General features: G+C 40.1%; 1 protein-coding gene across 1 annotated transcript; it reads left to right on the plus strand.

The window, feature by feature from the left end:
- The first annotated feature begins 301 nt into the window (after positions 1-301).
- TMEM26 (transmembrane protein 26) lies at positions 302-16,969 on the plus strand. The gene is made up of 6 exons (XM_002187997.6): positions 302-757; positions 3,746-3,824; positions 9,123-9,236; positions 9,765-9,985; positions 10,977-11,053; positions 13,311-16,969. Exons 1-6 carry the CDS (start codon positions 399-401, stop codon positions 13,724-13,726), a joined length of 1,266 nt encoding a protein of 421 aa, XP_002188033.4. The 5' UTR covers positions 302-398; the 3' UTR covers positions 13,727-16,969.
- The last annotated feature ends 9,963 nt before the right edge of the window (positions 16,970-26,932 follow it).

Consider the following 26,932-nt stretch of genomic DNA (forward strand, 5'->3'; position numbering starts at 1 on the left):
TACATTGCAATATTAAACGATTTTAAAAGCTCCTAAACATGAATTCTCTTTCAGGGAAAGCAGAAAGAGGGGCTTAAATGGTTTGCACTCTCAGAAATGGAGAGTGGAGCTTTCAGCAAAAATGGTTCAAATTAAAAACGTGCCTTTCGTTGTGTCTTTGCTGGAAATGCACGAGGCGAGAGCAGCAAGTGGGGCTGCGGAGCGATGGTAACTGGGCGAGAGGGAAAATCTCGATCTGTTTGGTCCTTGAGCCGATCTAGAGGAGACAGAAACAACGCTCCCCCATCCCTGCCTTGGGCCGGCCAGGGCTGTTCCGAGCCTGCAAACCACTGCAGCATGGAAGCGTGTCCTTTTTTTTTTCCCTTCAAAAAGTTTTCAGGAAGTCTGGGGGAGGGGCGATGGTGTTTCTTTTTTGTTATAATGGGCCCCTTTGTGGAGATGGAGGAGGAGAAGAGCTCTGTGTGCCGGCGAGGCGCAGGCTTCCCGGTGCCTGCCAAGGTAACTCGCCAGGGTTCCTGAAAGCGGCGGGGCCCCGCGGTGCGGGGCGAAGGGAGGGGTGCTGCGGCATGGAGCTGATGGTGCTGCTCAATGCCCTGGTCACTCGCCTGCTCTTCGTGCTGCACTCACTCATCGGGGTTTGGAGAGTGACTGCCGTGAAGAAGGAACCCAAGTACTGGCTGCTGGCACTGCTCAATCTTCTCCTGTGCTTGGAGACAGGGCTCACCCTCAAGTTTAAGCAAGGCAGAGGCTACAAATGGTGAGCATATTCCGCCGGAGCCCCTCTCCCTTTGCATGTACCTTGCTGCAGATAGGAAGCTGCCCCCCGAGGGCAGTGTTCCAGCAGGGGCTGCCCTGGCCCCGGCGCTGCCGGGCGCTCAGGGATCGCGTGTGCTCGCCGGCGGCTCCCGGGAGGCAGGGATGGAAAGCTGGTAGAGTTTGGCTAGTCCGCTGCCAAACAGAGGCTTCCAGGAGGGGCAATTGTACAGCAGAGTACGCGGGAGCCACTCTGTGCTGTGGGGCTGCAGCGGGCTGGGGGCACCTCCTGAGCCACAGCGGGCTGGGGCTGCGCTCGCAGGGGCACAGGGGTGCCGAGGGACCCTGCAAACGCCCTGCATCTTGCACCCATCCTGCCCTAGGACTGTATGCTCCCTCTCTCCTCCGTGCAACACCACGCTACTGCATGAACCTAAACTTGACAAAAAAATAAAAGATGAGTAGCAACCACTCTTTTGATACAGCAAGAGTGGCTTAACTATTTGGATTTGAGAGGCTATTCCAGAGAGGAACTTCCATGAGTGAAAGGCTGCCCGAGAAATGAGCAAAAAAGTTAGTCATAGCAGAGCTTGCCCAAGCACATGGGGTTTTACATGCATCTAAAGAATTACTGCTGTCATCTACAGCTCATCAGCGCTCAGGCAGCCAAAACAAAATGCTCTGTGAAAAGGAGGCAGTCATGTAACTAATTGTCAAGATTTCACTAGGACATTCTATTGTTAAAAACTCTAACTGCAGGCAGGCCTTGAGACAAATCCAGGACTAAAGAACCCTGGAGTATTTCCATGTTCTTAAAATCCTGCCCATTGCAACCTGTGAAAGTCATTATAACAGAAGGAGTGTTGTGTGACAATTCACACAAGAGTTCTATGCTCCAAATTTGAATGCAATAAAAGCAGTGATGAAGTCTGGGACACTGGAAAATTGAACAATAGCAGAGTCCCAAATGCAGTTATGAGACAGGCAGATTGAACATAACCAATTCTTTTGGGAGAGGAGGTAGCAGCAGAATCTTCATGAAGGAACACTTGCAAATGGAGCTTTTGAAAAATCCAAGCAAAAATAGAAACCAAAAGCAGATCCATGTTAGATACATACATAGAAGATTGGGCTAAATTTATCTAGAAGAAAATTTTGAAAATGGATGTGGTCCAGCACTTTAAAACATCAAAATGAAAGTACATATATAGGTGAGAACCGTAGACAAATGGCCAGCATCTATTTGCATCAGGATAATTTTCTGCTCCAGTGGAAAACAGTCACAGAATAGGCATCAGCATTTGTAGAAACAACTTCACAATCACCAATCCAAGCAAGGGGCAGACTATGCAGCAGGACTCCTGCCTCCAACACCCTCATATTCTCTGTTCATTATTGACAGAGGACTGTTACTTATTACACCAGCATAAAACATTTAATGGCACATGTGGAAAAAAAGTCTTGTGAGCCTGGCCATGTAATACTTCCTCCAGATTGCACCTTCTGAAAGAAAGGCAGGGTTAAAGCCCCTGAAGTCCCTTGGCCTGATGTAGTATCATTAGCTCAGTATTGCTGCCAGCTGGATGGATTTTTCATGTGCTGAAGTCCTACAGGAAATACTGTAAAATGTTAGTTCTTCCATTCAAATGAGAGGTGTGTTCTCTCCCAAAATAACCAGGCTAAAAACCCACACAATCACTAGCCTTTTTTTTTTTTTAGGGAAAAAAAAGCTAACAACAACAAAACTCACTGCCAAAACAAATAACATCCTCTCAACCATGAAAAACAAAAAAATTAAAACCCAAACTATCTTAGAGGAGATAGTTTGAAACATTTCAGGGCAGTTCAGCAACCCAGTTATTTCTCTAAGCATCAGGATATTTTGTTTTCCTCAATACTTAATCTTCACTGGAAAAATCATGATTACCAAAATAAAGGTACATTCAACATCGGGACAAACAGTAAATGCAATGACATTTGGCCAAAATGCTGCTGCAGTTGCATACTTATAAGCAGTTTAAATTCACTGCAGAATGTGCCAGTGGCAGGATAGAAGGAACCAAGAAAATGTCCTGAGTTGGACCCCACTGCCCAGTTCATACTGTAGCATGTAGAGCTAGATGGAAAATTTGTGGTGTTGCATCTCGTTCCTACTCCAGAAGTACAGAATTGCCAAAACCCACCTCAATCAAATGTCATATGTTTAATAAGAAAATATCAGCAACTCACTCTCACAAGAATCACTCCTTGCAGAAGTCATGGAACCTCTCCATTACTTCTGAATAAACCCAGCTAAAGAAACTGAAGATAATAAAGCTTCATCAACATCAGTTATTGTGCTGGTTTTATTAGAATAAATAATTTTTGTGGGGGCACTGGCATTTGGCCAGCACCAACCAATCGCAATTATATAGAATACTGGCAGGGAGAGAAGAACTAGAAAATTCTACTACTGCTAGCACAAGTGGGGAAACAAGGCCAAGACCCATTTTCATAAACCTATTTTAAATGCACAGCCTACAACTAAAAGATCTACTGAAGCAGTGCTTGTTTTAGGCAAACTGATGCTATTTCTACCTTTCCCGTGTCAATACACAGGACTGTGAGCAACAACCTTTATCTCAGCACCACTCAGTGAAGCGACTCAATGTATTAATTCACTCTTCATGAAATCAGAAAGAGCATGTTAGGTAAAGGCTATTTAAATACAGAAAATGATGTGACAGAAATACAAACATCCAAGTGTCTTTGGTTAGTTCTTAAAGATATTTTAAATTTCCATATATGATCTTAGATGGATGTAGATAAACCTATTATTTATAATACACAGCACAAGCAATAATAGCAATTCTAATTTGCAGTTACCCTATTTCTTAATATCCCTATTAAGAAATGGTAGAGGCATAAGATACTATATATCCAAACATTATCTGCACTGGAAAATATTTATGATGTATCATAATACCAAGATTTCTTTTCTTTTCCTTCACAGGTTTTCACCAGCAATATTTTTATATCTGATTTGCATAGTACCATCACTATGGCTACTAGAAATCCATCATGGGACTCAGGTATTTATTATGAGACAAGACGGACTAGTTTGAAATTGATGCATTTTTTGATGGTCTGGCTTCAGGCATGCAGACAGAAGTCTGCTAAGTCTTGTTCCAGTTCTCTCTTTCATATTGGTAGGTGTCCCAGTCTAGCTACAGCTATGTTATGACTATTGTGCACTTACTAATTATCAGATAATGAGCCTCTTTCCTAGCTAAAAATGAGACCACTTATTTGTCTTTGTCTGAGGAACTGAGGACTACAAGTTTGAAAAACACAGCCTTTCACCTCCAGGTTACCAGCATGAATCTTCCTCAGTAGGGTAAAAGAACTTCATTGCTTTAGAGGCCTTTGCAAAATAAAGTGAGTTTCACAGTGTTTAAAAGCAAATGCCACAGCTTCAAGCAAGTCAAAACTGAGACAGGCATCAGTGAAAGGGGTCTTAAAGTCAAGTTACCTCATGTTTGCTGCAAAATAGGAGAACACACAGATTGTTACCACAGCTGGAAATACGTCTGACAAGGTTTATATCCTTCCTTTCTTTGTGCATAGTGATCTAGAAGTGGGGAGGGTTGGATTCCAATTCAGGGCTAAAACACATTGTAAAACTTTTAAGGGCAAATGTTCTGGGGTCAGTTAGGGCCAGAACAGAACCACTTCACCAACAGGTCTCACTGAGTCAACCCTCATGCAGGCTAGTTTCAAATCCCTATAGCACTTCCATGCAGTGAAAAAGAAATTTTGTCTGTGCCAGTATTTGCACATATGCAGTGCCCTACATCCATAGTAGTAAAGGTTCAGATTGAAACAAGAACAAAATAACAGAAGAAAATACATAAATTAGACTAAAAAGACCTAGTGCCTCATTTGCTCCTTTGAAACATTGTTAGAGTCTACAGAAGCATAATCAAATATTCAAAATTGTGTTTACACTAGAAATGCCTTAGGCTTTTTCTAAATACAGCAGCAGGAATTTATTGTCTTCTTGTTTTCCCAAATCTCCTTAAACAGACACAGACAGGTAATGTGGATATTGAGAACATTTGTCATAGTTAAATCTGGTTCAAGAAACAGGCTAATTCTGTAGTCAAAGGCAGCAGTTTATTTCCCAAAATGATGTTAGAACATGGCATACTTTGTTTTTATTGATATACTGCTATGGTGAATTAAAGAGGGAGTATATCAAGTTAACAGCTTAGTTTATACCTGGAGAGATAGGATAGAGAGTTCTGGAAACACACAATCTAACAAATTCAAAAACAATACCTCCAGAAGGGGAGCAGCTTTCTTAAAAATTAATCTCAAACACAGGACCCAGACTAGCACTACTCTTGATACTGATGTATTCCTGGGATTTCATTATTTAAATGCAAACAGAATGGGTGGTTATGCAGTCACTAGATCCACACTTTTAATATATACACTATGAAAACAGTGTGTAGTCTTTAAGGCAGTAGAACTTTGATCTCACGTTGAACCTTTACCAGGGAGCATCAGCTGCTCATGTCAGTGCTGTTATTTAAAGCAGGTGCTAATAGGGAGTCTCTCTTCCTGAAGACAGAGGAAATTCTGCCTCTGTGTACTGCAGAACTGGACATATAATGCCATTCATATATCAAGGATGAAATACTGAGTACATAGGAACTACTGCTTTGTGGTAACGTATTTGGAAATGAAATATATGTTTGGGAGAGATGATAAAGTCAATCGAACTGTACAGAGAGGAAAAATTTCTGTCTGCTGTCAAGCAAATTGAAACCATTTAATCCATTAAAAACCCCAAACACTCTTCCATAATAACGTTCAGGATCTCAGGGCTCTGTTACCTTTGCTAATGCCTGGTGTGCCACTGCAAGCAGTAACTGATCACCTTTTGCAGGGATTACCCAATTACCAGGGCTGTAGTCGATGCAGGCTTCTAGTCAGGAATAAGAGAGATACTTAGTAAACCTTGTAGTTATTTTCAACCACCTTAACTTGAACATTTTGGGGATATAGTGAATATTACTGTCCATTCCCTCACCCTCATTCTAAGGTGGGATTCTCTTATCAGCTAAAATTACACCATAATGAACTCCACAAATGATCTTACATCTTTCACCATTCCTTCCTTGCCATACCCTTTATATTCCTCAACTTGGAAAACAACTTAGATAATCTTTTCTTCATGTTTTACATTTCAGATTTCCTGTATGAGCAAAATGAAGCAGTCAGGAGTGCTTTGAATTTCTGACATCACATGTGTTTCCATAGTGACAGTCACACTGTTTGCAGCATAGCACAGACAGCAAGCCAGGTACCTGTTGCTTGGCACAGGGCCTGCTCCAGGGAAGGGCTAGACTCTTCCAAAATGTCCTCAGCCTCCATGCACATTAATAGGTTGAGGGTACTCCACCCTAATATTCAAGTGTCAATTTTACACCCCAATTCTGTCCCCATTATGAAAAGTTTTAGCTAACCTCAGTTTTATTTGAAAATAATAGATTGTGAATAAGGTGCAAGCAGAAATTGCCTGAATTAGTTTGGTGTTTCAGGTGCCCCCATGCACTGGCAGTGAGTTTCTCTGCAGGCCATGCACTGGGACATCACCATGTCATGCAACTGCATTTCCATTTTGATTAGATGGCTTATGAATCAGAGGTACATAAGCTTCATCTCAGAAGAAACAAAAGAAAGTAAGCCAAGTCAGAATTTATACAAAATGCGTACAGCTTCTTCTTATTTTATCTTTGTACAGAAAACAAAACCATTTTTATTTGGCTTGGTACACAGTCAAAACTTAAGATAACTGGGGTCTAGTAGTAAAAAGGCAAACCATGTTTATCAAATGCCTGTGAAAAAGTAAAACAATATTCACTTGCTTCTTGTCACATTCCAACTTAGTCACTTCACATCCATAAATTGATAAGTAAATATGCCTGGCACCAACAGTCCTATTTACATGTATATACATGATGTAAATAAAGGCTCTTCTCCAAATTTTCAAGTGAATCACTTCACAATCACCACTCATTAAATATTCAGAGAAGAACAAACCCAAATGCGATACAAACATACTTAAATGAAAAAAACAGAACCCTACTTAAAAAAAAACAAAACCAAACCAGGAGCATATTTAAATGACTGGCTTTGCAGATGCAGATTTCCTGCCTGGAAGCAATTGAGAAGAGCTATGGAGTGGCCAAGATCATTGAGCTTTGCTCCAAAATAGCAACCCACCTCTCAGCTGAAAGTATTCACAAAAATTACATAGAAGGAAAGACACCAAAGACACCAATAATGTGAATTAATTTTCTTAGAGGTATTTTCTGCACCTTTGTGTCACTAGAACAAGAGAAAAAGAGCTCCCCTGCAAGCCATGGCATGGTTTCTTCTGCCTCCTTCTAGCAGTCAGGCTGCCCCAGCCTTGGGTGTGAAGTTTTGTACAGGTTTATGGCTGCTTTCCTATTTACCATGCCAGCCCAGACAAGGGGCCAGAGGGGTGAGCTTAAATGCAGACTTAATGACAAACCAAAGGCTGTCAGAGTCAGCCTTCCTCCTGCTGCACAGGTTACTCATCCCTTTGCCCTACCCACGCTAGTTGATGATCTTCACTTCTTAGTATTATGGGGTGGTTAGGACAGCTATGCAATATTTTTAGGTTGTGGTCTCCTCAGCTGTGTCACACAGCCAATGGCAGTATTTCAGCCCAACTTTGACCTTGGGATGGGTCTCTATAGACTTCAGGGTTTTTCTGTAGGCAGCAGCTACAGATGCCTCTCCAGAGCACCAATTAAATTTCATTTCCAAAATATCCTTCAAATGAGCCATTCCCTCTCTCTCCTTTAGTTGAAGGACAAACTCAGGGAGACTAGCTCTACAAGGCTGTAGCCAGGCAGAGTGTACCAGCCCCTCCATCTCACTGTTTCCATGCCCAGAACTTTAGACCAAATGGAAATAACATCTTCCCCACATCTGTGTGTCAATCTTTCAAGACTCTCACACCCACTGTTCAAATAAAACAAGCATTCAGCTTAAGACTCTTTACCGCCAACTCTAAAAGCAACAAGCACTGACATTTTTTCCAGGTTTTTCAAGCCACAGGAAATTTATAAGGTCAGACAAGAGGCAGCACTTACCTATATACAGAACAACATTATCAGAGACCAAGCAAAGTATTAAAATTGAATCTGAAATTTCCTGAAAAATGTTGCTCTTATATTGGCAGGCTTTCTACTGAACACAACTACTCAGTATGCTCTCAAACACATTCCAATTGTCACAGAAAATCAATCCCCATGCAATAAAATGGTGGGGGGCCCAGTGGAGAAATGCAAATCATCTGCAATTCTGACAAAAATAGGACACGATAAAAGTCTTTAGTAACAGCATGATTTGATTTTCTAATTATCCTCTTTTTATTACAATGGAGAGATGTTACAGATTGTTATGAAGACACATTTTGGAACCATACCCCCCGCCCCCAGCTGCTCCTAGACCAGCCTTGGATGTAAAGGTAGAAAGTCAGGACAGTGCTGCAGACAGAATGTGGCCCCACCACTGCTTTACTGTAATTGGAGTATGTTTTAGTGAACACTCAGTTTCCCAGATCACCATGTACTTGCAGAAAGTAAAAATACTCTTTTATTCTATTTCAAAGGGATAGGCAACAATACAGTTGTTCTAGTTCTCTTGTTCTCTAGTTGGTCTAGTTCTCTTAAATACTCCTTTATTTCACCTCTCACCCTATGTATTTCCTTACAAAATTAGGCACAGCAGGGGCAGGAGAGGTGGAGGATACAACCAAATATCCTACCTTAACTAATTTTCAGCCTTGAGGGAAGTCATACAGAAAAATGAAACTGACATTTTCAGAGAGCTGTTCCTGGATAGTAGAAAAGAAAAGCAGATATTTTGAGAACAAGTTTGAATATAGGGCTTGACCACAACCAGTTTTTACCATATTTGACTGTTTTAACCAAAGAGAGACCATGTAGGGAATCCAGTAGCAAGTTCAGGAGAGCTGCAAAACAGATCACATTCACAGGGTGCAGACTTAAGAGCACAGAGGTGTCATCCGCTCCACTGGCCTTTGAATTTGCATCCTCTTCTGCAGTACAACCCTGCACTTTCTCAGGAACCTACCAAAAGATCTCTCTTGTCGTCATGAGAGGAATTCCTCCCTTCTGAAGAAGAGTGGAATTACATTAAGTGTGAGGACCTTTGTAAACATCAGATACCCTCTGTAGTTCAGCAAAACAGGACACTCAGCCTTCGAGCACATCTGCTCCCTGGGTAGGATGTTTACACATGTGTCATGTTTTTGTTCACAACAGTACTGTGGCAATGAGCCTGGGGCTGTTCAGGTCAATGTCAGCAATCAAGACTTCAATCAATCCAGAGAGAGCAGTAATGGAAGTGAGGGAACAGATCACCACATCATTCAGACGGTAGGGCACCTTTTCCTGTTTCTGGTAGAGATCTTATGACAATTACAGATAAGCACCTTGTGAGTAAAACGACAAAGCAAAAAGCCAAACAAAAAAAGGCAAACAACCCAGGCCATGTATCTTATATATATTTGTAGTTTAGAAAACTACATTGTGAAAATACAGCATGCTGCATACTAACTATTGTTGCTAAGACCAGTCTCTGTGTAAAGAAGAGGTGACCCTACCATTCTCTTGTGAATCTCAGTAACTGAATTTAGAAAGTGCCTGGGTAATGAGTTTGTAAAGGATAACACTCAGTTGAAAAATGAGAACAGGAGGAGTAGTACACAGAGAAAGATTTGATATTCATTATCCAAAGTTTGTATTAAAGTGCCTTTTTAAACCAGGCCTGCCAGATGGAAATTATTTGTTCTCATACAACGTGAAAGAGAGCAAAAGCAGTCTCAAAGATAAACACAGTCTCTGACGGTATCTCTAACATCAGTCTCCTGAAGTTACAGTATATTATTGTTGTCTTTTAAACAGGCTAAAGTCTTTGTCAATCAGCTCTCCACAATCTGTGAGACTGTATGGACACTGGCCCTACACCAGACTTTTCTACTGCTCCTAGTAGTTGGGAGATGGCTTCTCCCCATTGGAGTTGAAATCACCCGGGATCAGTTGTCTCAGCTGCTTCTCATGTTTGTGGGAACAGCAGCAGACATACTTGAATTTGCTAGTGAAACCTTGGACATTGAGGAAGTTCGGTAAGGATTTTTTGCTGATGATACTTGTGTAATGTGCAGTGTTCAGACTGGTAAAACTGCATTTCCCATAGAAAGCAGAAGGCTACATTGAAGGGCTCTGTGTGCCTGCTCTTGCCTTTCCCCCTGAGAAAGTCCTGTGAGCCTTGTTGGGGATTACTCACGTGTTGCCAGCAGAGAAGCATGTCACATCATCACACTGAAAGGGTTCAGAGAGCCAAAGGAGCAGCCTGACTGCCAGGCAGCATCAGCCCTTAGGGCTACAGGAGCTGAAACACTGGATACACAGTAAGCCTCCTTCAAGGTAATGAATTGTTTCAGATGGGCAAGGAAGCAACTAGAGCTGGCTTAAGTGATTCATTATCCAAGTTGCTTCGTTGGTTATCTCATGTGTACTTCATGGTAGACTGACAAAGTGTTCAAAGATAAGATGAAAGGGAATGGCACAGTCTGGTGTGAATTTTCAACACTGTGATCTCTCCCAGAGTAAGTAAGCTCACCTCCCCCTCACACTGCTGAGAGATGAGCTGTGAACATCCATCATAAAGAGTCACAGAAGAGATTCATTCTTTGTAACAATTTTTTTTTTTTTTTTTGTAAATATCATAGCAAGGCTTTTAGCACAGGAAAAGAATCCTTCCTGCTTGGCAGAGAAGCTTCAGGCTTGCAAGGAACACGCAATCACTAGATATCTTCTAAAAGATATCCCCTCTGAACCACAGAGTCTATTCTCATACGCTTATTATTATAATATTAGCTTCATATATTTAGGGCAATTACACAGCTGGAATATGTAAGCCTTAACAGCAAAAATTCCATACAAAAAGGTGCTTCTGTTTCCCTTAGTGTTGCATTGTAAGAGCACATATAAATAAACCAATCACCGTCTCACTCAACTACCCTTAAAATAACATTCCAAACACTACAGGAAGCATTTTCGTGATCTCATAAGGAAACTGCATCTTCATTGTTATCACTTTTTCCCCTCCCATAGGAAGAATTACGCTCTCATAAATGCAATTCTTGCTGTATGGACCTGGAGTATGTTACAGTTTCCACTTGATCTTGCAGGTTAGTACTTGCATACAGACAAGAAAAGAGAAAAAATGCTCTTAAGATTTTCTGGTACATTTTGTGGCTGTGCACACACTACAAGCTTTACCAAGGACTTCTGGTGGAGAGGAATTCATATGACAACAGCTTTTGAAGAAAGCTCATTGTGGTTTCTTTTGAGGAAACACTTGTTTCTGGCTAACCTCTGATCTCTCCGATAGAGCTGTCTACTTTCAGGAAAAGGAAAAAATGATTACACTATTGTGTTGCTCCAGTTGCCTGTTACTGCCTTAAACTTCAGTATGTGAGCTCTCACGTTAGAGTTGGTCTATTATATTATGCCTCAAATTTGGGTAGGTCCTAGACCCTAGAGAGAGGCAGGCACTTGTGAACCACCAAATAGACCAGCCAAAAGCACAGGAGAAATTACCTATTCACTGGAGACCTAAAGGACCAGATGATGTTGGGATTGCACACTGTTCTATTAATCTAAAAGGGTCAGCTATTCAGCCAGCTCAGGGCTGTGTTTGTTCCTGGGCAGAAAGGGCTTCACCCTGTCCAAAAAGAACAGTGAAAGCTCTCTGGAGCATCATCTGTTCCAACCAATTTGGCCTCCAATCACAACAAGTTTGCAACAACCATAGCAGTCCAAAAATGCATTACCCTCAGTACCATCTATACAAAATAGATTTCTAGGCTGACACACTGACTAAAATAAGTTAAAAATTCCTGAAATACTATTTTGTTCATTAGTATTTTCTTCATGGACAGTGCTAGGCTTTGTTTCCAACAGGGAAGTTATGAAAATATTTCAGCATTTCAGCTCAGCAGCTTACCTCCTAAAAAACCAGATGCAATCACATTTCAGCTTTATCATAGGTAAAATTCCTGCTACTGCTAAAATATATTCTATTAAAGATGCACAGCAGTCAGGTTTAAAAAAACCTCAACCAATCAAATAAAAACCGTCCTCTATACATCACCACCACACAAATAAATTCAAATAGCACTTAAACAATCTGTTCATTTTTTCCTCTAGCTGTTGCTTTTCTACTTATTTAATTGCATTTACCAGTTAAAAATTAAATCACTGAACACCTATTTCCCTGAAATTACCATAGGTGCAGTTCATTTTAGGTAGTTCTATACAGTTGCACAAACAGTACTTTTTGTTCAAGCTTCAGAATGTTTATTCACACATCAAACATGTAAAAAATTTTTAGGCACTTATGATTAGACTACAGCAGTGCAGTTAGGACTATTAAGCAGCAATGACACAAAAGCATTTAAAACATTAGCTGCTGCTGAAGCTTTGCCTAATGGATTCAGTAAATTTCTACATTTTACAACTAATTTTCCATTTGAGTCTCATCTCTTTCTCCCCGCACCCCAGCATTGACTCAAACAATAGAATTCTTTTGGCAAGCTGCAATGTTTGGCAGTTGTTACTGCATCACATTCTGACTGCATCACAAGTAGTGATGTTTTTTAAACCAATGAAATCTCCCTGTCCAAGAGACAGGTTAATTAAACTTTGTGTATTTCCATTAAACACAGCCAAATTTAGCCTCACAAACCCTTCTGCTGCTCCTTCTCTGGGCACTACACCATAGAGACCATTTGAGCCCACCACCACCTTTACAGCCAAGGGAAACCCATGGCTGCAAGCTCCAGCAGTTGTGTGACATTGATACCCACAAGACTAAGAACAACTAACTGTGCTTCAAGTCTTACATGGCAGAGAGAAACCACACAATGCTCAATATTGCCTGGCACTTAAAGGCCTTATTCTTACTATGACACATGAAAAAGGCAATGGCTATCTAGTGAACATTTTAAAAGCAATGTCTTAGACAGCTTGGAAGAAAGTGAAGTGCTACAGCACTAGCTGTTCCTTTTCAGCACAGTTCTTTTTTTCTTAAGGATGCATACCAGTCTGGCATGTTGATTGACCACATAAAAGATCTGGGGAAGTTGTGAAGAATCATTAGGTGATCTATTTCTGCTTTTTGTTAGAAGTGTATAAATACTGGTAATGTTTGAGGCATACAGAAGGGGAAGTGGTTTTTAATCTTGTTTGTCAGATCACCTAAGTGCCTCAGGTGAGTTCAGTTTTTTTTGCTGAAAAACATCCCAGAAATGGGATATCCTATATGTTGCAAAGTTTACAGGTGAATGCATTTATAATCCAGAGTACCCTGTATCGCGAATGCCCTTTAGGCCAACCCTGGCTCCAGTTCATAAAATTGTTTTAACATGACTGCTTTCCTTGCAGTACAGCATATTGGCTGCAAAGCAAGCGCATCGGCCAGGCGGATCCCCAGCCTGCTGCTGTGCAGGTACAGTGCGGAGCTCTGGAACATTGGCGTCAGCCTTTTCATACAGGATGGCCCCTTCTTCATTGTGCGTTCAATTCTGATGGGCCACTTCAGAATATTCAATCAGATGCTGGTATTTTTTACAGCTAAGAATATCTTAGTTGTGACTCTGCAGTTGTATCGGCTGGCAGTGATAACCTTCGACTTCCGCACCACTGTTCTGCAGAAGAGCAGGAAAGGAGAAGTCTGTTGCTGCCCATGTGAGCCTTATGAAGCTCGTGCTCAGGCTACTGGTCGCCAAGAGAAAGAAATGAAAGAGTTTGTTTCTTTTCCTCCAAAAGAGGAATCCCAAGCTCCATCAGAAAATCACTGAGCCGTTACTGACTTGGAAGAGGTTGCATTTCCCACAGCTTCTTCAGAAGGGCTCTGTCGGTTTCTATGATCAAATAAATCTTGAGTGCCTAAGTCATCTTTTCCATCAAGAGAACATGAATTTCTTCTAAATTGTAGGAGAACTTTCTCAGGCAAATTCTTAGAAATGGGACCTTTTAAAAATCCATTTATATGGTGGGTTTTGACTAGTTCCATACGATATTATTCACAGGAATTTTGTAGCCATAGTTTGTAGTATCAAGAAAGTTGGGAGCACTAACAAGATTGGTTATTACTGTTGGTGGCACTGTGCTGACCTATGTACTTGCATGTATTCAAGTGGAAGGACAAGTGTGTTCTTTATAGAAAGCACAAAAGCATTGAGCACTACTAGAATGGTAGGGCTATAACTACAGAGTGATGAACAATATGCCATGTAGAGGGGGAACTTCAGCAGCAACAACTGTGCAGGCATGCTAATGCTGTTACTGTGACATGAGAACATTGTTCATTCCAGAAATTTTAGGAAACCTTCTTCAGATGTTACCTCATCTTTGGTTGGATTCAGTTAAGAGCTATGCAACACCATTAAACTGCATACCAAAGACTCTTATGACCTGCCTGGTCTGAATAACCTAAGCCTTAACAAAAAGAAAAAAGCAGTCCCCTGGATCACTAGAAGTCAACTCTTTTTGATACAGGCATTTTCTACAGAATTGCTTGCCTTTGTATTTCTACCAGTTAGAACATACACAGAACACACCAAAATATTTGTAAATACTTTTTTTCCCTATTGATTTTACAGTTCTGTTTCTACAGTTGAGAGAGTTTTTAAAATGTCTCAATTTTGTATGATTTTTAAAAGTGGCCTGACCCAGACATAGAATCTCTCTAGAAAGAAGATGGCACTGCCACTCAAGGCAATCTAAGCCAAAGGATTCAGGCATGCACTTCATGTTTCATAAAGCACCACAAGGTCCCATGGAATAACCTGAGAGGTTGTTGAGTCTGGCAAGTGTCAAGATCCATTTTTAAGCAATTGCTAATAATTAGTACTTTCCTACTTTCACATTTGGAGTGAACAATATGAACCCAAATTTCTCCCAAGAGCACAGTTGAGATTAGTGTAAGATCATTTGCTCAACTTATCTTACTTTCAGCTTTTCTAAGATAAGTGATTTTTGAAAATCTGCCTAAAAATTATATTCTTACAGAAAATGGTAGATGTGTTTACAAATTCCTGCATCCATTCTGAAAGAGATCAGAAAAAAATATAGACTGACCTAATTAAAGTAATTTCCCATGTTAGAAAACCAAATTAAACCTTATTTTCTTAAGCCTCAGCTATCTGAAGACCAGGATCTGGTTTCAGGAATGAAGGGAAGTGTTTCTGCCATCACTGCAGCAGTCATATACTTACTCATTCACAGCCTGATAAACAATTACACGTTTATTCTTTGAAAGATGAACCTGTTTAAAAAGTCCAAACACCAAAGATGTGAACATGTGTTTATACTTGTGGGTTCTTACTGTTCTATGCAGGATAAGACCCTTCCATTATGAAAGAAGAAAATGCACAGCCATAAGGAAATACCACATGCTTCATAGCCCTGTCTACCATTTATATAGTAGCAATAATGCGCAAAACCTCCTTCTCTGCTTATTTTCAGCCTTTTTTCCAGCAGCAGCTTTAAAAAGCCAATCACTACTTGCCACGGTGTTGTGAGGTAGACATATGAAAAGTGGAATGCAACTTCATTTCAGATTTTAATTCAAAGGTAAAAAAGGTGACAGTTCTGATGATGATCTGTGCTGTCTAAAACCTTCTACACTGGAATGATTTTAGAATCACTTGGTAGAACCACAAGACAGCTCTTCCTTGCGGGTGCAGTCTGGACCTACTCACATTCATTTTGAGTTTACCACTTGCTGATATAGTAATTATCCTGTTAAAAGGATCACTGCTAATTAATTTGGAGTGTACTGAGCTTGCTAGAACATCATTCTAAATTCATCAGCCCAAAAATTGCAAGTATGTACTTTTTTTAAAACTCACTATTTAAAGTCTTCATTCAGCAACAAACTGCCTACTAGACACAGCCTGCAGCAAATGCAAGATCCCCTGGGGTCAGCAGCACAGAGACTAGTTACAGCAGGAATATTTCACAGAAAACTATTTCCTGGTCTTCAGGCTGTTCAATTTTAAACAGCAGAAAAGTTTATAACCACATTTATGGTGCTAAGAACTCACTCCAGTGTTAGGTGGTTACGAGATCCCATCCTCATTTACCCACAGACAATATAGACCAGATCCTCTTCACATTTACAATAAAGTAGATTTGGACTTCCTTTTCCTCCCCACTATTGCAGTGATGAAAATCAGATTGTTTAAAACCAAACGAAAAGCCAGACTAACAAAGCAGTATTATAAATTCCCACTTGGGTACAGAGGGGAATCACATACAGCAAGAATGACATGGAGCTCTCTCTACTTCACTGAGAAGCCTGGAAATGGCAATTAAAAAGTCTAGTAACTTGCATGTTTTGGGCAGAGCAGCAAACCTCAGTCGCAAGCCCTCCTGTTTCCTGTTGCAAATGTTTGGAGCAGGACTGCAGCTTTGTGTTTTGCTGTTGGAGGCAGCTGAAGCAGCAGCTGCTGTGGGGAGCCCTGGTGCCATCCCACAGCCTTCCAGAGCTCTGACTAGGCAAGGGGTAGACTGGATTCACCTGAAGATCTGCCAGCATCTGTGGTGTACCCAAAGATGTCATGCTTGTTCTGCAGGAAAAGCTGCAGTAAACCTTCAGATGGAAAATTCAAGCTGCCAAAATGGAAGAACTTCAGAACATTTATCTAAACCATTATTTACTCAAGTCAGGAGAACACATTAATAAATCTCTTCTGCAAATAGATATCTGACCATTTACTGTTATTTATTCTGGTTGTTCCTGCCTAGTTCTTCTAAATTATTCCACATTAAACCTCACTAAAATGTTTTACCACTTGTCTTTCTAAACTAAAATGTATTCCTTTCTTTTGGACATTGGCTTAAATAAGATCATAGCCCCAAGCAGGAAAAATAACAAACAACAGCGATGATTTTATTGCATTCCTGTTGGTATTTGTACTGTACTATGTTCTCTGTGACCATGTGGAAATGGAAGAAAATGTGCAATTACTTTTAAAAAATTCCAACAGCATTTTGCAAATAAAAGGCAGTTACCTCAGGCATAGCTGCCAATTTATTATGTGCGAGCTGACTGTTATATGTTCCTATTAATTATATCTTCCACACGCTGCTTTTCCTTTCCATGCTTCGTAAGTTAATTACTTAGGCCAGATTCTGACTGCTGCCATTGCTTTGAAAGCCCACAAGCAACTGCAGCTAATTTCACTCTGTTTTGTATAGGTTCTTTATCCAGAGCCTTTGCCTCCAAGTATGCAAGTCACACTGCAACCCCCATGAGGATATATTTAATACCTGCACACAGGAGCCATTTTAAATACACACACAAATGCATACATGCATTTAGATACCCTCACACACACCTGGCAATGCCCAATATACAGCTTTTATTTCTGTAAAAATCTGTTAGACTGCCAGTAAGAACACTCTGCAGACGCCTCCAAAACACTTACAGAAAATACCTAAGCATCACGACTATCTTGGAACTTAAATACTAGGCATACCAAACTCTGAACAAAACACTGAATAAAATAAAAATTAAGTTCCCCAGAATATATCCTATCCATGCAGATTTCCTCAGTTGAATGAAATGTACCCAAGCATTAGTTTCCCCTCAAAAATAAAGTTCTTTAGGCAAGCATTAGAACATAACATCAGAACAAGGTGTTTAAAACTGCACTGTGCTGTTCCACTGATGCTGTGTCAATAGAAAATAGTCAAGCTTTGAAATCAGCAGGTTGGAGAGTCCCTGGCCCCTCTGTCTTTGGATTAAATTTTCCACTTTTTTCCACGCTGTTATGGGGAAGGAAGTCTCACCTTCCTTACAAGAGAAAAAAAGCCAGATCATCCTAGTCTGTAGTAGTGAGGCAACAAAAGTGGCTCACAGTGGCAAAAGCAGCAGAGATATTTACCCAATATTGGTCACTGCAGCAGCAGGGAGATACAGCAGTACAAACCCCTAATGGAGCAGATATTGATGACTGAGATAGCTATACATGAGCTGTGTTCTGAAAACCTTTCCTGGCTCTTCAGAGCCAGCACTAGAAGGGTTCTCAACAGCCAGCTCCACTCCAAAATCTCCAGCAAAGTGCTAGGACAGGAATTCCAGTGATCCCAAGTCTGTCTTGAAGGCATCACTGAAATCCTCTATGCCAATCTTTCCTAATTTGGACTCCTTTGGCTTGTGCCTTTTCCCTTCAGATTGGGCAAAAGGCATGGGAGTGAAAGCAATGTAATGATAAAAAATCCCTTCATTTATCTACCTAAACCCTTACGTCACCCTCTACATACTGCTCTTTGCTCACCCACATCTGCCTGCTTTCTGGGCCCACCTTCCAGATCTCAGCACACAGACAAAACATGCTAAGCACTGCACTCCCACTGCTGCCTGTGAAAGTCTTTACCAAAGCACACAAGAATTCAGGACAAAGATTAAGAATAGCCAAGCCTATTTCTTCCTGTTAAAGATGAAAGCTATCTACAGCTGCCAAAGCATTTCCTCCATTTGTTTTTAGTCTACTACAGGGAGAAGAATCTTTTCCTGAGAAGTGTCTCTCTGAAGGACTAACTTATTGAAAGAGCAGCATCATTTCCTGTAGCCCTGCGGATTATCTCTTTCAAACTGTGAGGTCACACAAAGTTTGAAATGAGACTGTCAGGCTGTAGGTAAAGATAACAGAGCTGAAAGGTGGTACAATACAAAAGTGATGACCTAACCCAGCATTTTTAATTTTGGGAGATGGGAAAGGCCTCCAAGCCAAGTAAAACAGGTCTGCATGAATAACATCTATACTCATCTTCCAAGCCTTAGCAGCTTGGAAGAGTGGAACTAAAAATCGCTCTAAAATCTTCAGTTTTCTATATATCTAACTGATAGTATCCTAAATTAATCAGACAGAACAGTATAATCACAACTAATACCTAGGCCTTACAGAAGACTCCAGAAGAACATTGGAATAGATTTACAGTGTAAAAGACTGGTTGAGTATTGCTGTTCTTTCATTTTATAGTATTCTGAATAAACTGATGCTTCACATTTGAAGAATGTGCTTGGCTTAATTTTATCTGACATCCTGCCTAAGTGCTTCACAATTTCATTCCCCTGATAGAATTCACAAAAAGCCTGTCTTTCACAACAAACTTAGTAGAAGCCTTGTTGGAGCATCTTTTGGGATTGCAAGAGACAATGGGATGCTCAGCAAGTACAGCACATGAACCGAGAAAGCTGTCAGACACCATAACTCATTGCAGGCCTCATCCTGCCTTCAGTAAGCATTCACAATGCCACAGCTGAAGAGCACCACTATGGTTGTAGTATTACTAGAGAAACAAAGACAGGGCTCATTTTCTCAGGCAACCAATTAGAGCATTCAAAAAGCACTTTCCAAAAAGAGTTATCACAACTGCAAAACTAAAATACCCTATTTTACTCTTTACAGGTCAGCTCTGAAGCAGTTAAGACTTCTCCATCACTCTGGGAGGTGGCTTTTTTGTCTCCTTTCTCCATCCAGATTTCACATTGAAGTGAAATCTTTTGTCTTAATCCAGTAACAAACCAATGCAAGTTAACATTCTGCCTTAGGAGAATCAAGTCTAACTTAAAATTTAAGCTCCGTTGTGGCAGAAAATAAAGAATTATTTTGCGGGTTAATCCAAGGAATACTAATTCATTTTAAAAAACTCTTACATGCAGAAAAATGAGAGAATGCATAAGTAAGATATGCCACAGGGGTAGCCTGAAGCCATATGCCGGCAAGTTACTCTGCTTGTATATTATGAGAATTTTTATCCATCTAATCAATAAGAAATGAGTAGTTACTATGGCAATTTCTACACTACAAGGTACTTGTGCTGCAGTAGAGTATGTTCTAGAAGGACAAATACACTTGCCACTCTGTTATGTAAATTTTTGCACCTTTTCAGTGTTGCAGTACAGTGTGTAAGCTAGAGAACAGTGAGAAGGAAAAGGTGAGAAGAACAAAATGAGTTAAAATATAGTGTAGTTGTAAAGGATGTCTTGGGAATTCTTAACTGACAATAATAGATGCCAGGTTAGAGAAATCCACAAACAATCAAATAAATCAACCAGAGATTTTGCAGATCTTTATTTGAAATCATGTAATTAGTAATGAAACTAAGATTTCAATATTCTATTTCCTTTTGATTACCTTCCTCCAAGTTTAAACCAATGGGGCTAGAGAGTAATCTCCCTTATACCACCATCAATTCATACTAATATTGCTCTCAGAGAATAGCAATACACTGCAGTAGCCTGATTACAATGAATGTATTCCCTTTGAGCACAATACTCAATAACCTCGGAGGGACTGCTGACACAGAACAAGCATAAAAATTCACTTTCAAAATACAGAATACTGTAATAGGAGCATAGGGTTCTTCTAAAGGTTTGAAAATAACAGATCCAAATAATCTTTATGAAATACACAGAGAAACTACATATGCCTTCCATAAAATATTTATCACAAATCTATCACCTTATATTTTGCATTTTTAATTTTCCCCCATACCTCTTTCAAGATATTATTCTTTTTCAGGTAGTAGAACAAATGCTGAGGAGAAACCTAAACCCTACAGAGGCAGGCAGTTCCCTGCAAGAGCTCAGAGAGGAAGAGATGTCATGGCTACATAGGGAGACAAATTAAAGCTCACCATAACTGAAGAGGGGCCAATGACTGTAGCATGAACCTGTCAAAAAACATGGCTGTGAGAGAAGCCTCAATTAGCATGGGGACAACTTCGGATGGGAGAAACAGCCACATATGAATGCAGGGATCTAAGAGTACTTTGAAGCTCTCAATAACTTCTCCTAGAATCCATACATATACACTGTGAAATTCTAAGTGAGTATTTCTGACAAATAGATGCACCCAAGAGATTTTGATGTCCTTTTTCCGAATGAACAATGCTGAGAACTGAAAGCTTATGTGACTAAAGTTACGGGAGGTCTTTTCCACAGGATTCATATGCAACTGTATTTTCACTCATAATATTGCTGACTCTTAAGTTACATATAAAGAAATACTAATTCCTAAATCAGAAGGCTCTGAACTTCACTATAGTAACAAAGACACACCCCAAAACCTCACAGGGAGATTATAATTAAAAGAAGCAGTAAGTACAATCCACAATAACATGTAAGTTCAAAAGATATTTGAAATGGGACAATGCCTTTGAAATACGAGAAGAATTGAAGAAAGAGAGACTACATCAAAAGATGATAAGCTTAGTGGTAAAGTTCAGTGGTAGTTGTCTATCACAGGGCAACAAACAATGAGGTAATGGATAAACATGCAGACAGAAATCCCAATCTCTAGCACTGCCCAAAGCAAAAGCTGTTTAATTAGAGAGGATACCTAGGGAGCCTGCCCTACACACACCATTATGAAGGAACATACTAAGAGACTGGACTGGAGAAGACACTCAACCTTCACACTCTGCCTGCAGCTTATGCATCATAGTAGTCAACATTTAACCACTTGAAATTAAGACTCAATTTGGTTACAGTATTCTAGGACTCTGGAAAGGACTCACAATTGGACAATTAGGGGATTTAAAAGGGTTCTTTGTTGTCTCCCAACTGTGTTACCTCAACAGCACACTCATCAGATGATTTCAAGCCCATTTCCTTATTAAAAAGGACCAGCTACATCACTTTTTCCGCAGCAGAAAGAGGACATGAAACACAAGAGGTAGACTGGCCTAGAGACAGTAAACATCATAAAACTAGACTTGGAAAAGTTTTTATTCTCACCTCTTGGAAGTTGACTGAAGTCCTTAAAGCCACAGAGCAATTCCTCAGAAAATATCATGTTACATAGCTACCAGTATAATAGTTCAGAAGTTACAGTATTACCCTTCAGTTCGTTAGCTGGGTACAGGAAACAATGTCCTTCTGAAATAAAGGACACAGATGGGAAGATTTCTATTCTTTCTTACAGAAAAACTTTAAGGCTTGTGTTTTGAAGGTAGATGGAGTGCCACATATGAAGCCTCTTAATTTAATGCCTCCTTAAAAAAAAATCTTCAGCTGATGACATTTTAATTTGCACCAAATAATTTTGTGTCTGTCTCCATACTGCTCATCCTAGACAGAACTTTGTTAGAGTGAGTTGTCCTTTTAGCCAGCTCTGCAGCCAAGATTCTCTTTAAATCAGTGAAAATGGAAAAACATGTGGCCTGTAAGGAAACACAACAGGAACTGACTACACATCTAAGTTACTTCTTGAGAAGTGGCTTTTCCATGGAAGTATTTCCAATAACGAACTCCAGCAAATTTCCATTTTGCTATTTAAAGGGCCTGGCACTGTGATTTCAACAGATGTGCCATAACACCAACTGTTCACATCACATGAAAACCAAACCTTTTTAGAAAAGCAACTTCATTGTACTTCACTGAGAAAAGTGGTGCCTACTAGGAACTAGAAAAAGCTGTATTTTCCCCACAGAATGGTTAGGTCTTAAAAGGCCTGAAGCGTATCAGCAGCTCTTGGATCTCAAATACAGTATAGCCACGACAGAGCACAAAACATGTCCTGTGGTTATAAAACACCATGTGCTCTCCACTATTAGTATTTTACACTCCCTATCCTCCCATTATCTAATTTCTATTGTGTAATGTCCTATTTATAGGTTTCAGGCTCTTTTTCTAATTACTTTATCATCAGAAACAATTGCTTCTGCTTGCACTACTTCCTTACCTCAGATTTATACTGCCTTTACAGTGTCTAGAAAAAACAAAACAGACCACCAATTAACAACCCAGTCTCACAAGAGATAACCTCTTCTCACAGCTTACTAGTGTGGTGAGGAGTTAGCAACACAGCTGTCATAAGCACCTTGCAAGATCAGAAATCTATGCAGAAACAAAGACAGTATAAGATATTACACTCAAATTAGAGCATGAAGGAATTTATCCTAGGATAAGTCACTCTTAACAGTTTCACAGAAAGTAAGATCTTGAACTGCGCAAGTGTTTAAAAAAAGAAAATATATTATAAAATAATGAAGGAAAAAAATCCTTCACTGAGTCATAATGGCAGCAAGAGTAGTTAATTCTCTTTGTTCTACCTTTCTTCTTTGTCCTGCAAGATTACTTTCATCCCCTTGCTCCTACACAGGTTTGGTTCCAAGGAGTTGCATGGACAAGGATCTCTTGTTACTACTTCTCTGAACAATAGGTGCCAAACTACAAAAAACCTGAAAACAAAAGTGAGTAAATCCCACTTCACCTCCCTGCAGTTAGGAACACTAGTTAAAAGGAAGAGAAGCTGTATAGACACCCTTGTCCTGGTGGAATGCAGTGTTACTGTAACTGAAGACACTGCTTTGTTAGGAGAAGCAAATAGTCACATGGACATGGAAAACGGGAGATCACCACAGGGAGGCTCAGCTACATACAAAAACATGCAGCTAAACCCTCTGCCTGCACATTTCAAGGAAACAGTGAGGGATCATATCTTCTTCAAAAACGTAGTCACATTTCAGATAAAATTAAATAGCATTTCAAGTGCTTTGCTTATACACAAAACTATTGCAATGAGGCCAAAGGCACTGGGAGGGAAGCAGGGAGAGCAGAAGGGCACTCAGTTAGAAACATTTACACCTTACTCTGGAGCATGCAGAGATCCTGGTTAACCCAGTGTTACCATAATCAAATCCTTCCTTAACAACTTTGACACAATTTTACACAGCCATGGCATAACATACACCTCTTCACAACACACACCTTCCATGCTGAAAAGACAGGTAGGAGTCATCACTTGTTCTTATGATATCCTTGCTTTCAATTGTCTTGTAAATGGGAAATCTTCAGGACAGACTCAAAAAGGACAAAATCCCATTAGAAGGGGTTATCTTCCCCTCTACTGCATTCAAGATACAAATGAATCCTCCTAAACCTTAGAAAATGGTACTTGGTTTTCTCTTCTCCTTACTGTGGGACTATACATGTTATGATTAACATCTTTCTGAGTCTGCCTTGACCAAGTGCATAGGAAAACTTTACAAAATAACCAACTTCTGTATTCACAATTTCATTAGCAACACAGGAGAACAGAAAAAGTTCTTACCATGCCAGGGCAGTCCACTTCATAGCTAAGAACCCAAGAATACATACATACACATAAGCACTTGACCAAATCTAATTCCTCACCTGCAACAGGCAGTTTATACCCTCCGAGCTGCCATTCACCAAGTCCCTCCCTTCCTCCTTGCAGCTCCCGGCACTCACCTGGTGGCAATTGGCAGCTCCTTGATTGAATTCAGGAGAAAACCAAGCAGAAGAGGCAGGGGAAAGGTGGTGCTTTGAGTTACTGCATAAACTCAGCTGTGTTGCCTTACTGACTGATGAATGACAATTCACAAAACCTAACTGGAAAGAGCCAGATCAGGAAACTATTTCTATACTTAACTGTTGAACAACGAGGCTTACATTTAGTGTATTATTACTGACTTGAAACTCTCTTTTCTCTGTTGCTGACTCCCACAATATGACAGGAAGATTATCCAAGGCTATATCTGTCCGTGGATAACAGAACAGCAGAAAGCTCTTCAGATTTGCCTGTACTTGAAAAGTGTCCCAGGAAGGAAAAACAGCAGTATCTGGATTCTTTCCTGGTTTAAGTGAAACAAATCGATTCAAAGTAAGTGCTTACAACTGGAACAAGAGACTATGAGACACTGATGAGAAAATGGAGTAGAGAACTGACCAAAGAGATATGAACCCTTTCTCCAAGTAGAAAATGGCACCTCTGCCAGCTGTCCATTGTTCTCCACACATCTCTCTATTCCCTTAATAGCAAAGAGGATTGGGATCCCATATAGTAATGACAGTGAAGACCTCTTTGGCCTCATCCTCTTTGGGCTCTGACTGGATTCAAATGTGTCTGGAAAAAAGATTAACAAGGAATAACTAGTACTGCTGTAGTTGGCTTGTCAGCAGAAGAAAAAAAATTGCATTAAATCAACATTTTAGAGACAGGTCTGAGACTTAAGAGATTTTTTCTACAGTGACTTACAGTCCCCTCTTTTCCTTGGCAATTTTTACAAGATATAAAGTTCTTAAGGGCTTCAGAGCTTGTCCGAATATCAAGTGATTAATCTAGTTTTCTATTTGTCTATATTCATATTTTCAGCCACAGTAAAAGGAAAATAATAGAGGCTAGATATGAAGAGCATAAACACAGCTGTGTAGTGAGGGTCTTCTAAAACCATCCCAGTCTGTCAGGCCATAGGTGCAGAATAGTCAGTAGTAGACACTTCGCTATTCACGCTGCCCTATGACTACAACAGCGTATAAAGTGGACCCTCGTATTTTGGTAAACATGAGTTTTACTAAAGACCAATGATCATTTCTGACAGTCATTAATTATATAAATGACAGAGTGTTGTGTGTCTCAGCCACCAACTTCTCTAGTTCTGTTAGACTTTGATATTATAATTATCTTTATTGATCTCTGCAAATAGACAACTCTTCCTTTGGAAGCTACAGATTTTTTGCTAATTTCTTCATACACTTGAGTTTCAAGAAATGGATGTGCCACTTACTGTGCTCAATCTAATAAAATTTCTTTGTCTTGCAATTTACTGAACCAAGATTTAGCACTTGGTCTAACACCCTCAGTCTCACTGTGACAGCTGGCGCTGTTATCCTAGGAGACCAAGTCTAGGCCTTGGCTCCCAGTGCTCACTAAACCACAATTGCAAATTTAAAAAGTGTTGTTACTCCTTCTCCTGAGCCTCTACTAGCAAGCAGTCTTCCAATCTGTTACAAGCATAAATGCTTGTTGAAGTTCTGTACACAATGGTCACTACATCCTCTCCATTCCAGGGCACAGAACTTCATCTGCAGAGCCAGGTGACCAAAGGGAGGGATCCTGGGGGAGAGCCTGGCAGGCAGACACGTGGATCTCTGCACCCTTGGTTCATGTGTTAGAAGGCTACGAGATCCAGTGTGAAGCACAGCAGAGCAATGCTAAATAGAAACTGCATCAAAAGTTTTCAGAGCATGATAGGATCAGACCTTTTACAACTCACAGCCAATCATAATGGTTATATACCTTCAAACTCTTTGCAGCAAGAAAATGGCAACCCCTCATATTAGTTGACAGCCATGGGGACCTCTGTCTATCATTTAGGGTATCAGTCTTGATTTGTTCAAGGTGATTGTCAAAGATTTATGCAGTATCCAAGACGACTTATTAATTTCTTTCCAAAGCTTTCCAGCATTAGTTGTCTGAGAAAAAAAGCATACGAACAATCTTCATTTAAAAGAGCTGAACTAAAAAGCAATGTAGTTATTAGTAAAAGCAGCAAAATGTCATGACGAGACACTTATTTAGAACATGAGATTACATCAATCACCATACCATTTGCACCTAAAAACCAGCTATGTAATGCAGCTCAAGTCAGCATACACATAAATCTAAATGTGGCTAATCACATTAACTGTCCACACAAAATGAAATTACCTGTGACTAATACTAATACAGATGAAACTGAAGAAAATTATTTGAGTGCAACATGAGCATCTCTTTGGGCTGCACTCAGTTTCTCACTGGTTTGGAGGTAAGGACAGTAGGAAAAATAGAACCCTTATGCTCAACAAGGCTGAAAGCTCAGCAAGCACACACACTAAGCACACACATATTTTGCCAAAAGACAAATTGTTCAGTATTTTTCAAATATTGTTTTGCCCTCTGAAGGACAGTTATTTGGTTTGATACATATCCATGATCTCCAGGGAACTACACAGAAACAAAGGTGCAGATAAAGACAGAGAGAACAGTAATGAAGTCAGATGTCCTGTGGTCCTGATGATATGCTTTCAGGTCACAAAGTAACTACTTCTAACAGCATTTTACTTAGTAGGGATAGACACAGCTCAGGAGTAGAAAACTGGAGATGTCTGTGAAAAAGCCAAAAAAAAAGCCATTTCTTTTTTAAAGAAAGCAATTTATACCATCTGAGGATGTAGTTGAACATACAACCATGTCCTCATCAAA

This window comes from Taeniopygia guttata, chromosome 6 (genome assembly GCF_048771995.1).
Source record: "Taeniopygia guttata chromosome 6, bTaeGut7.mat, whole genome shotgun sequence".
NCBI lineage: Eukaryota > Metazoa > Chordata > Aves > Passeriformes > Estrildidae > Taeniopygia > Taeniopygia guttata.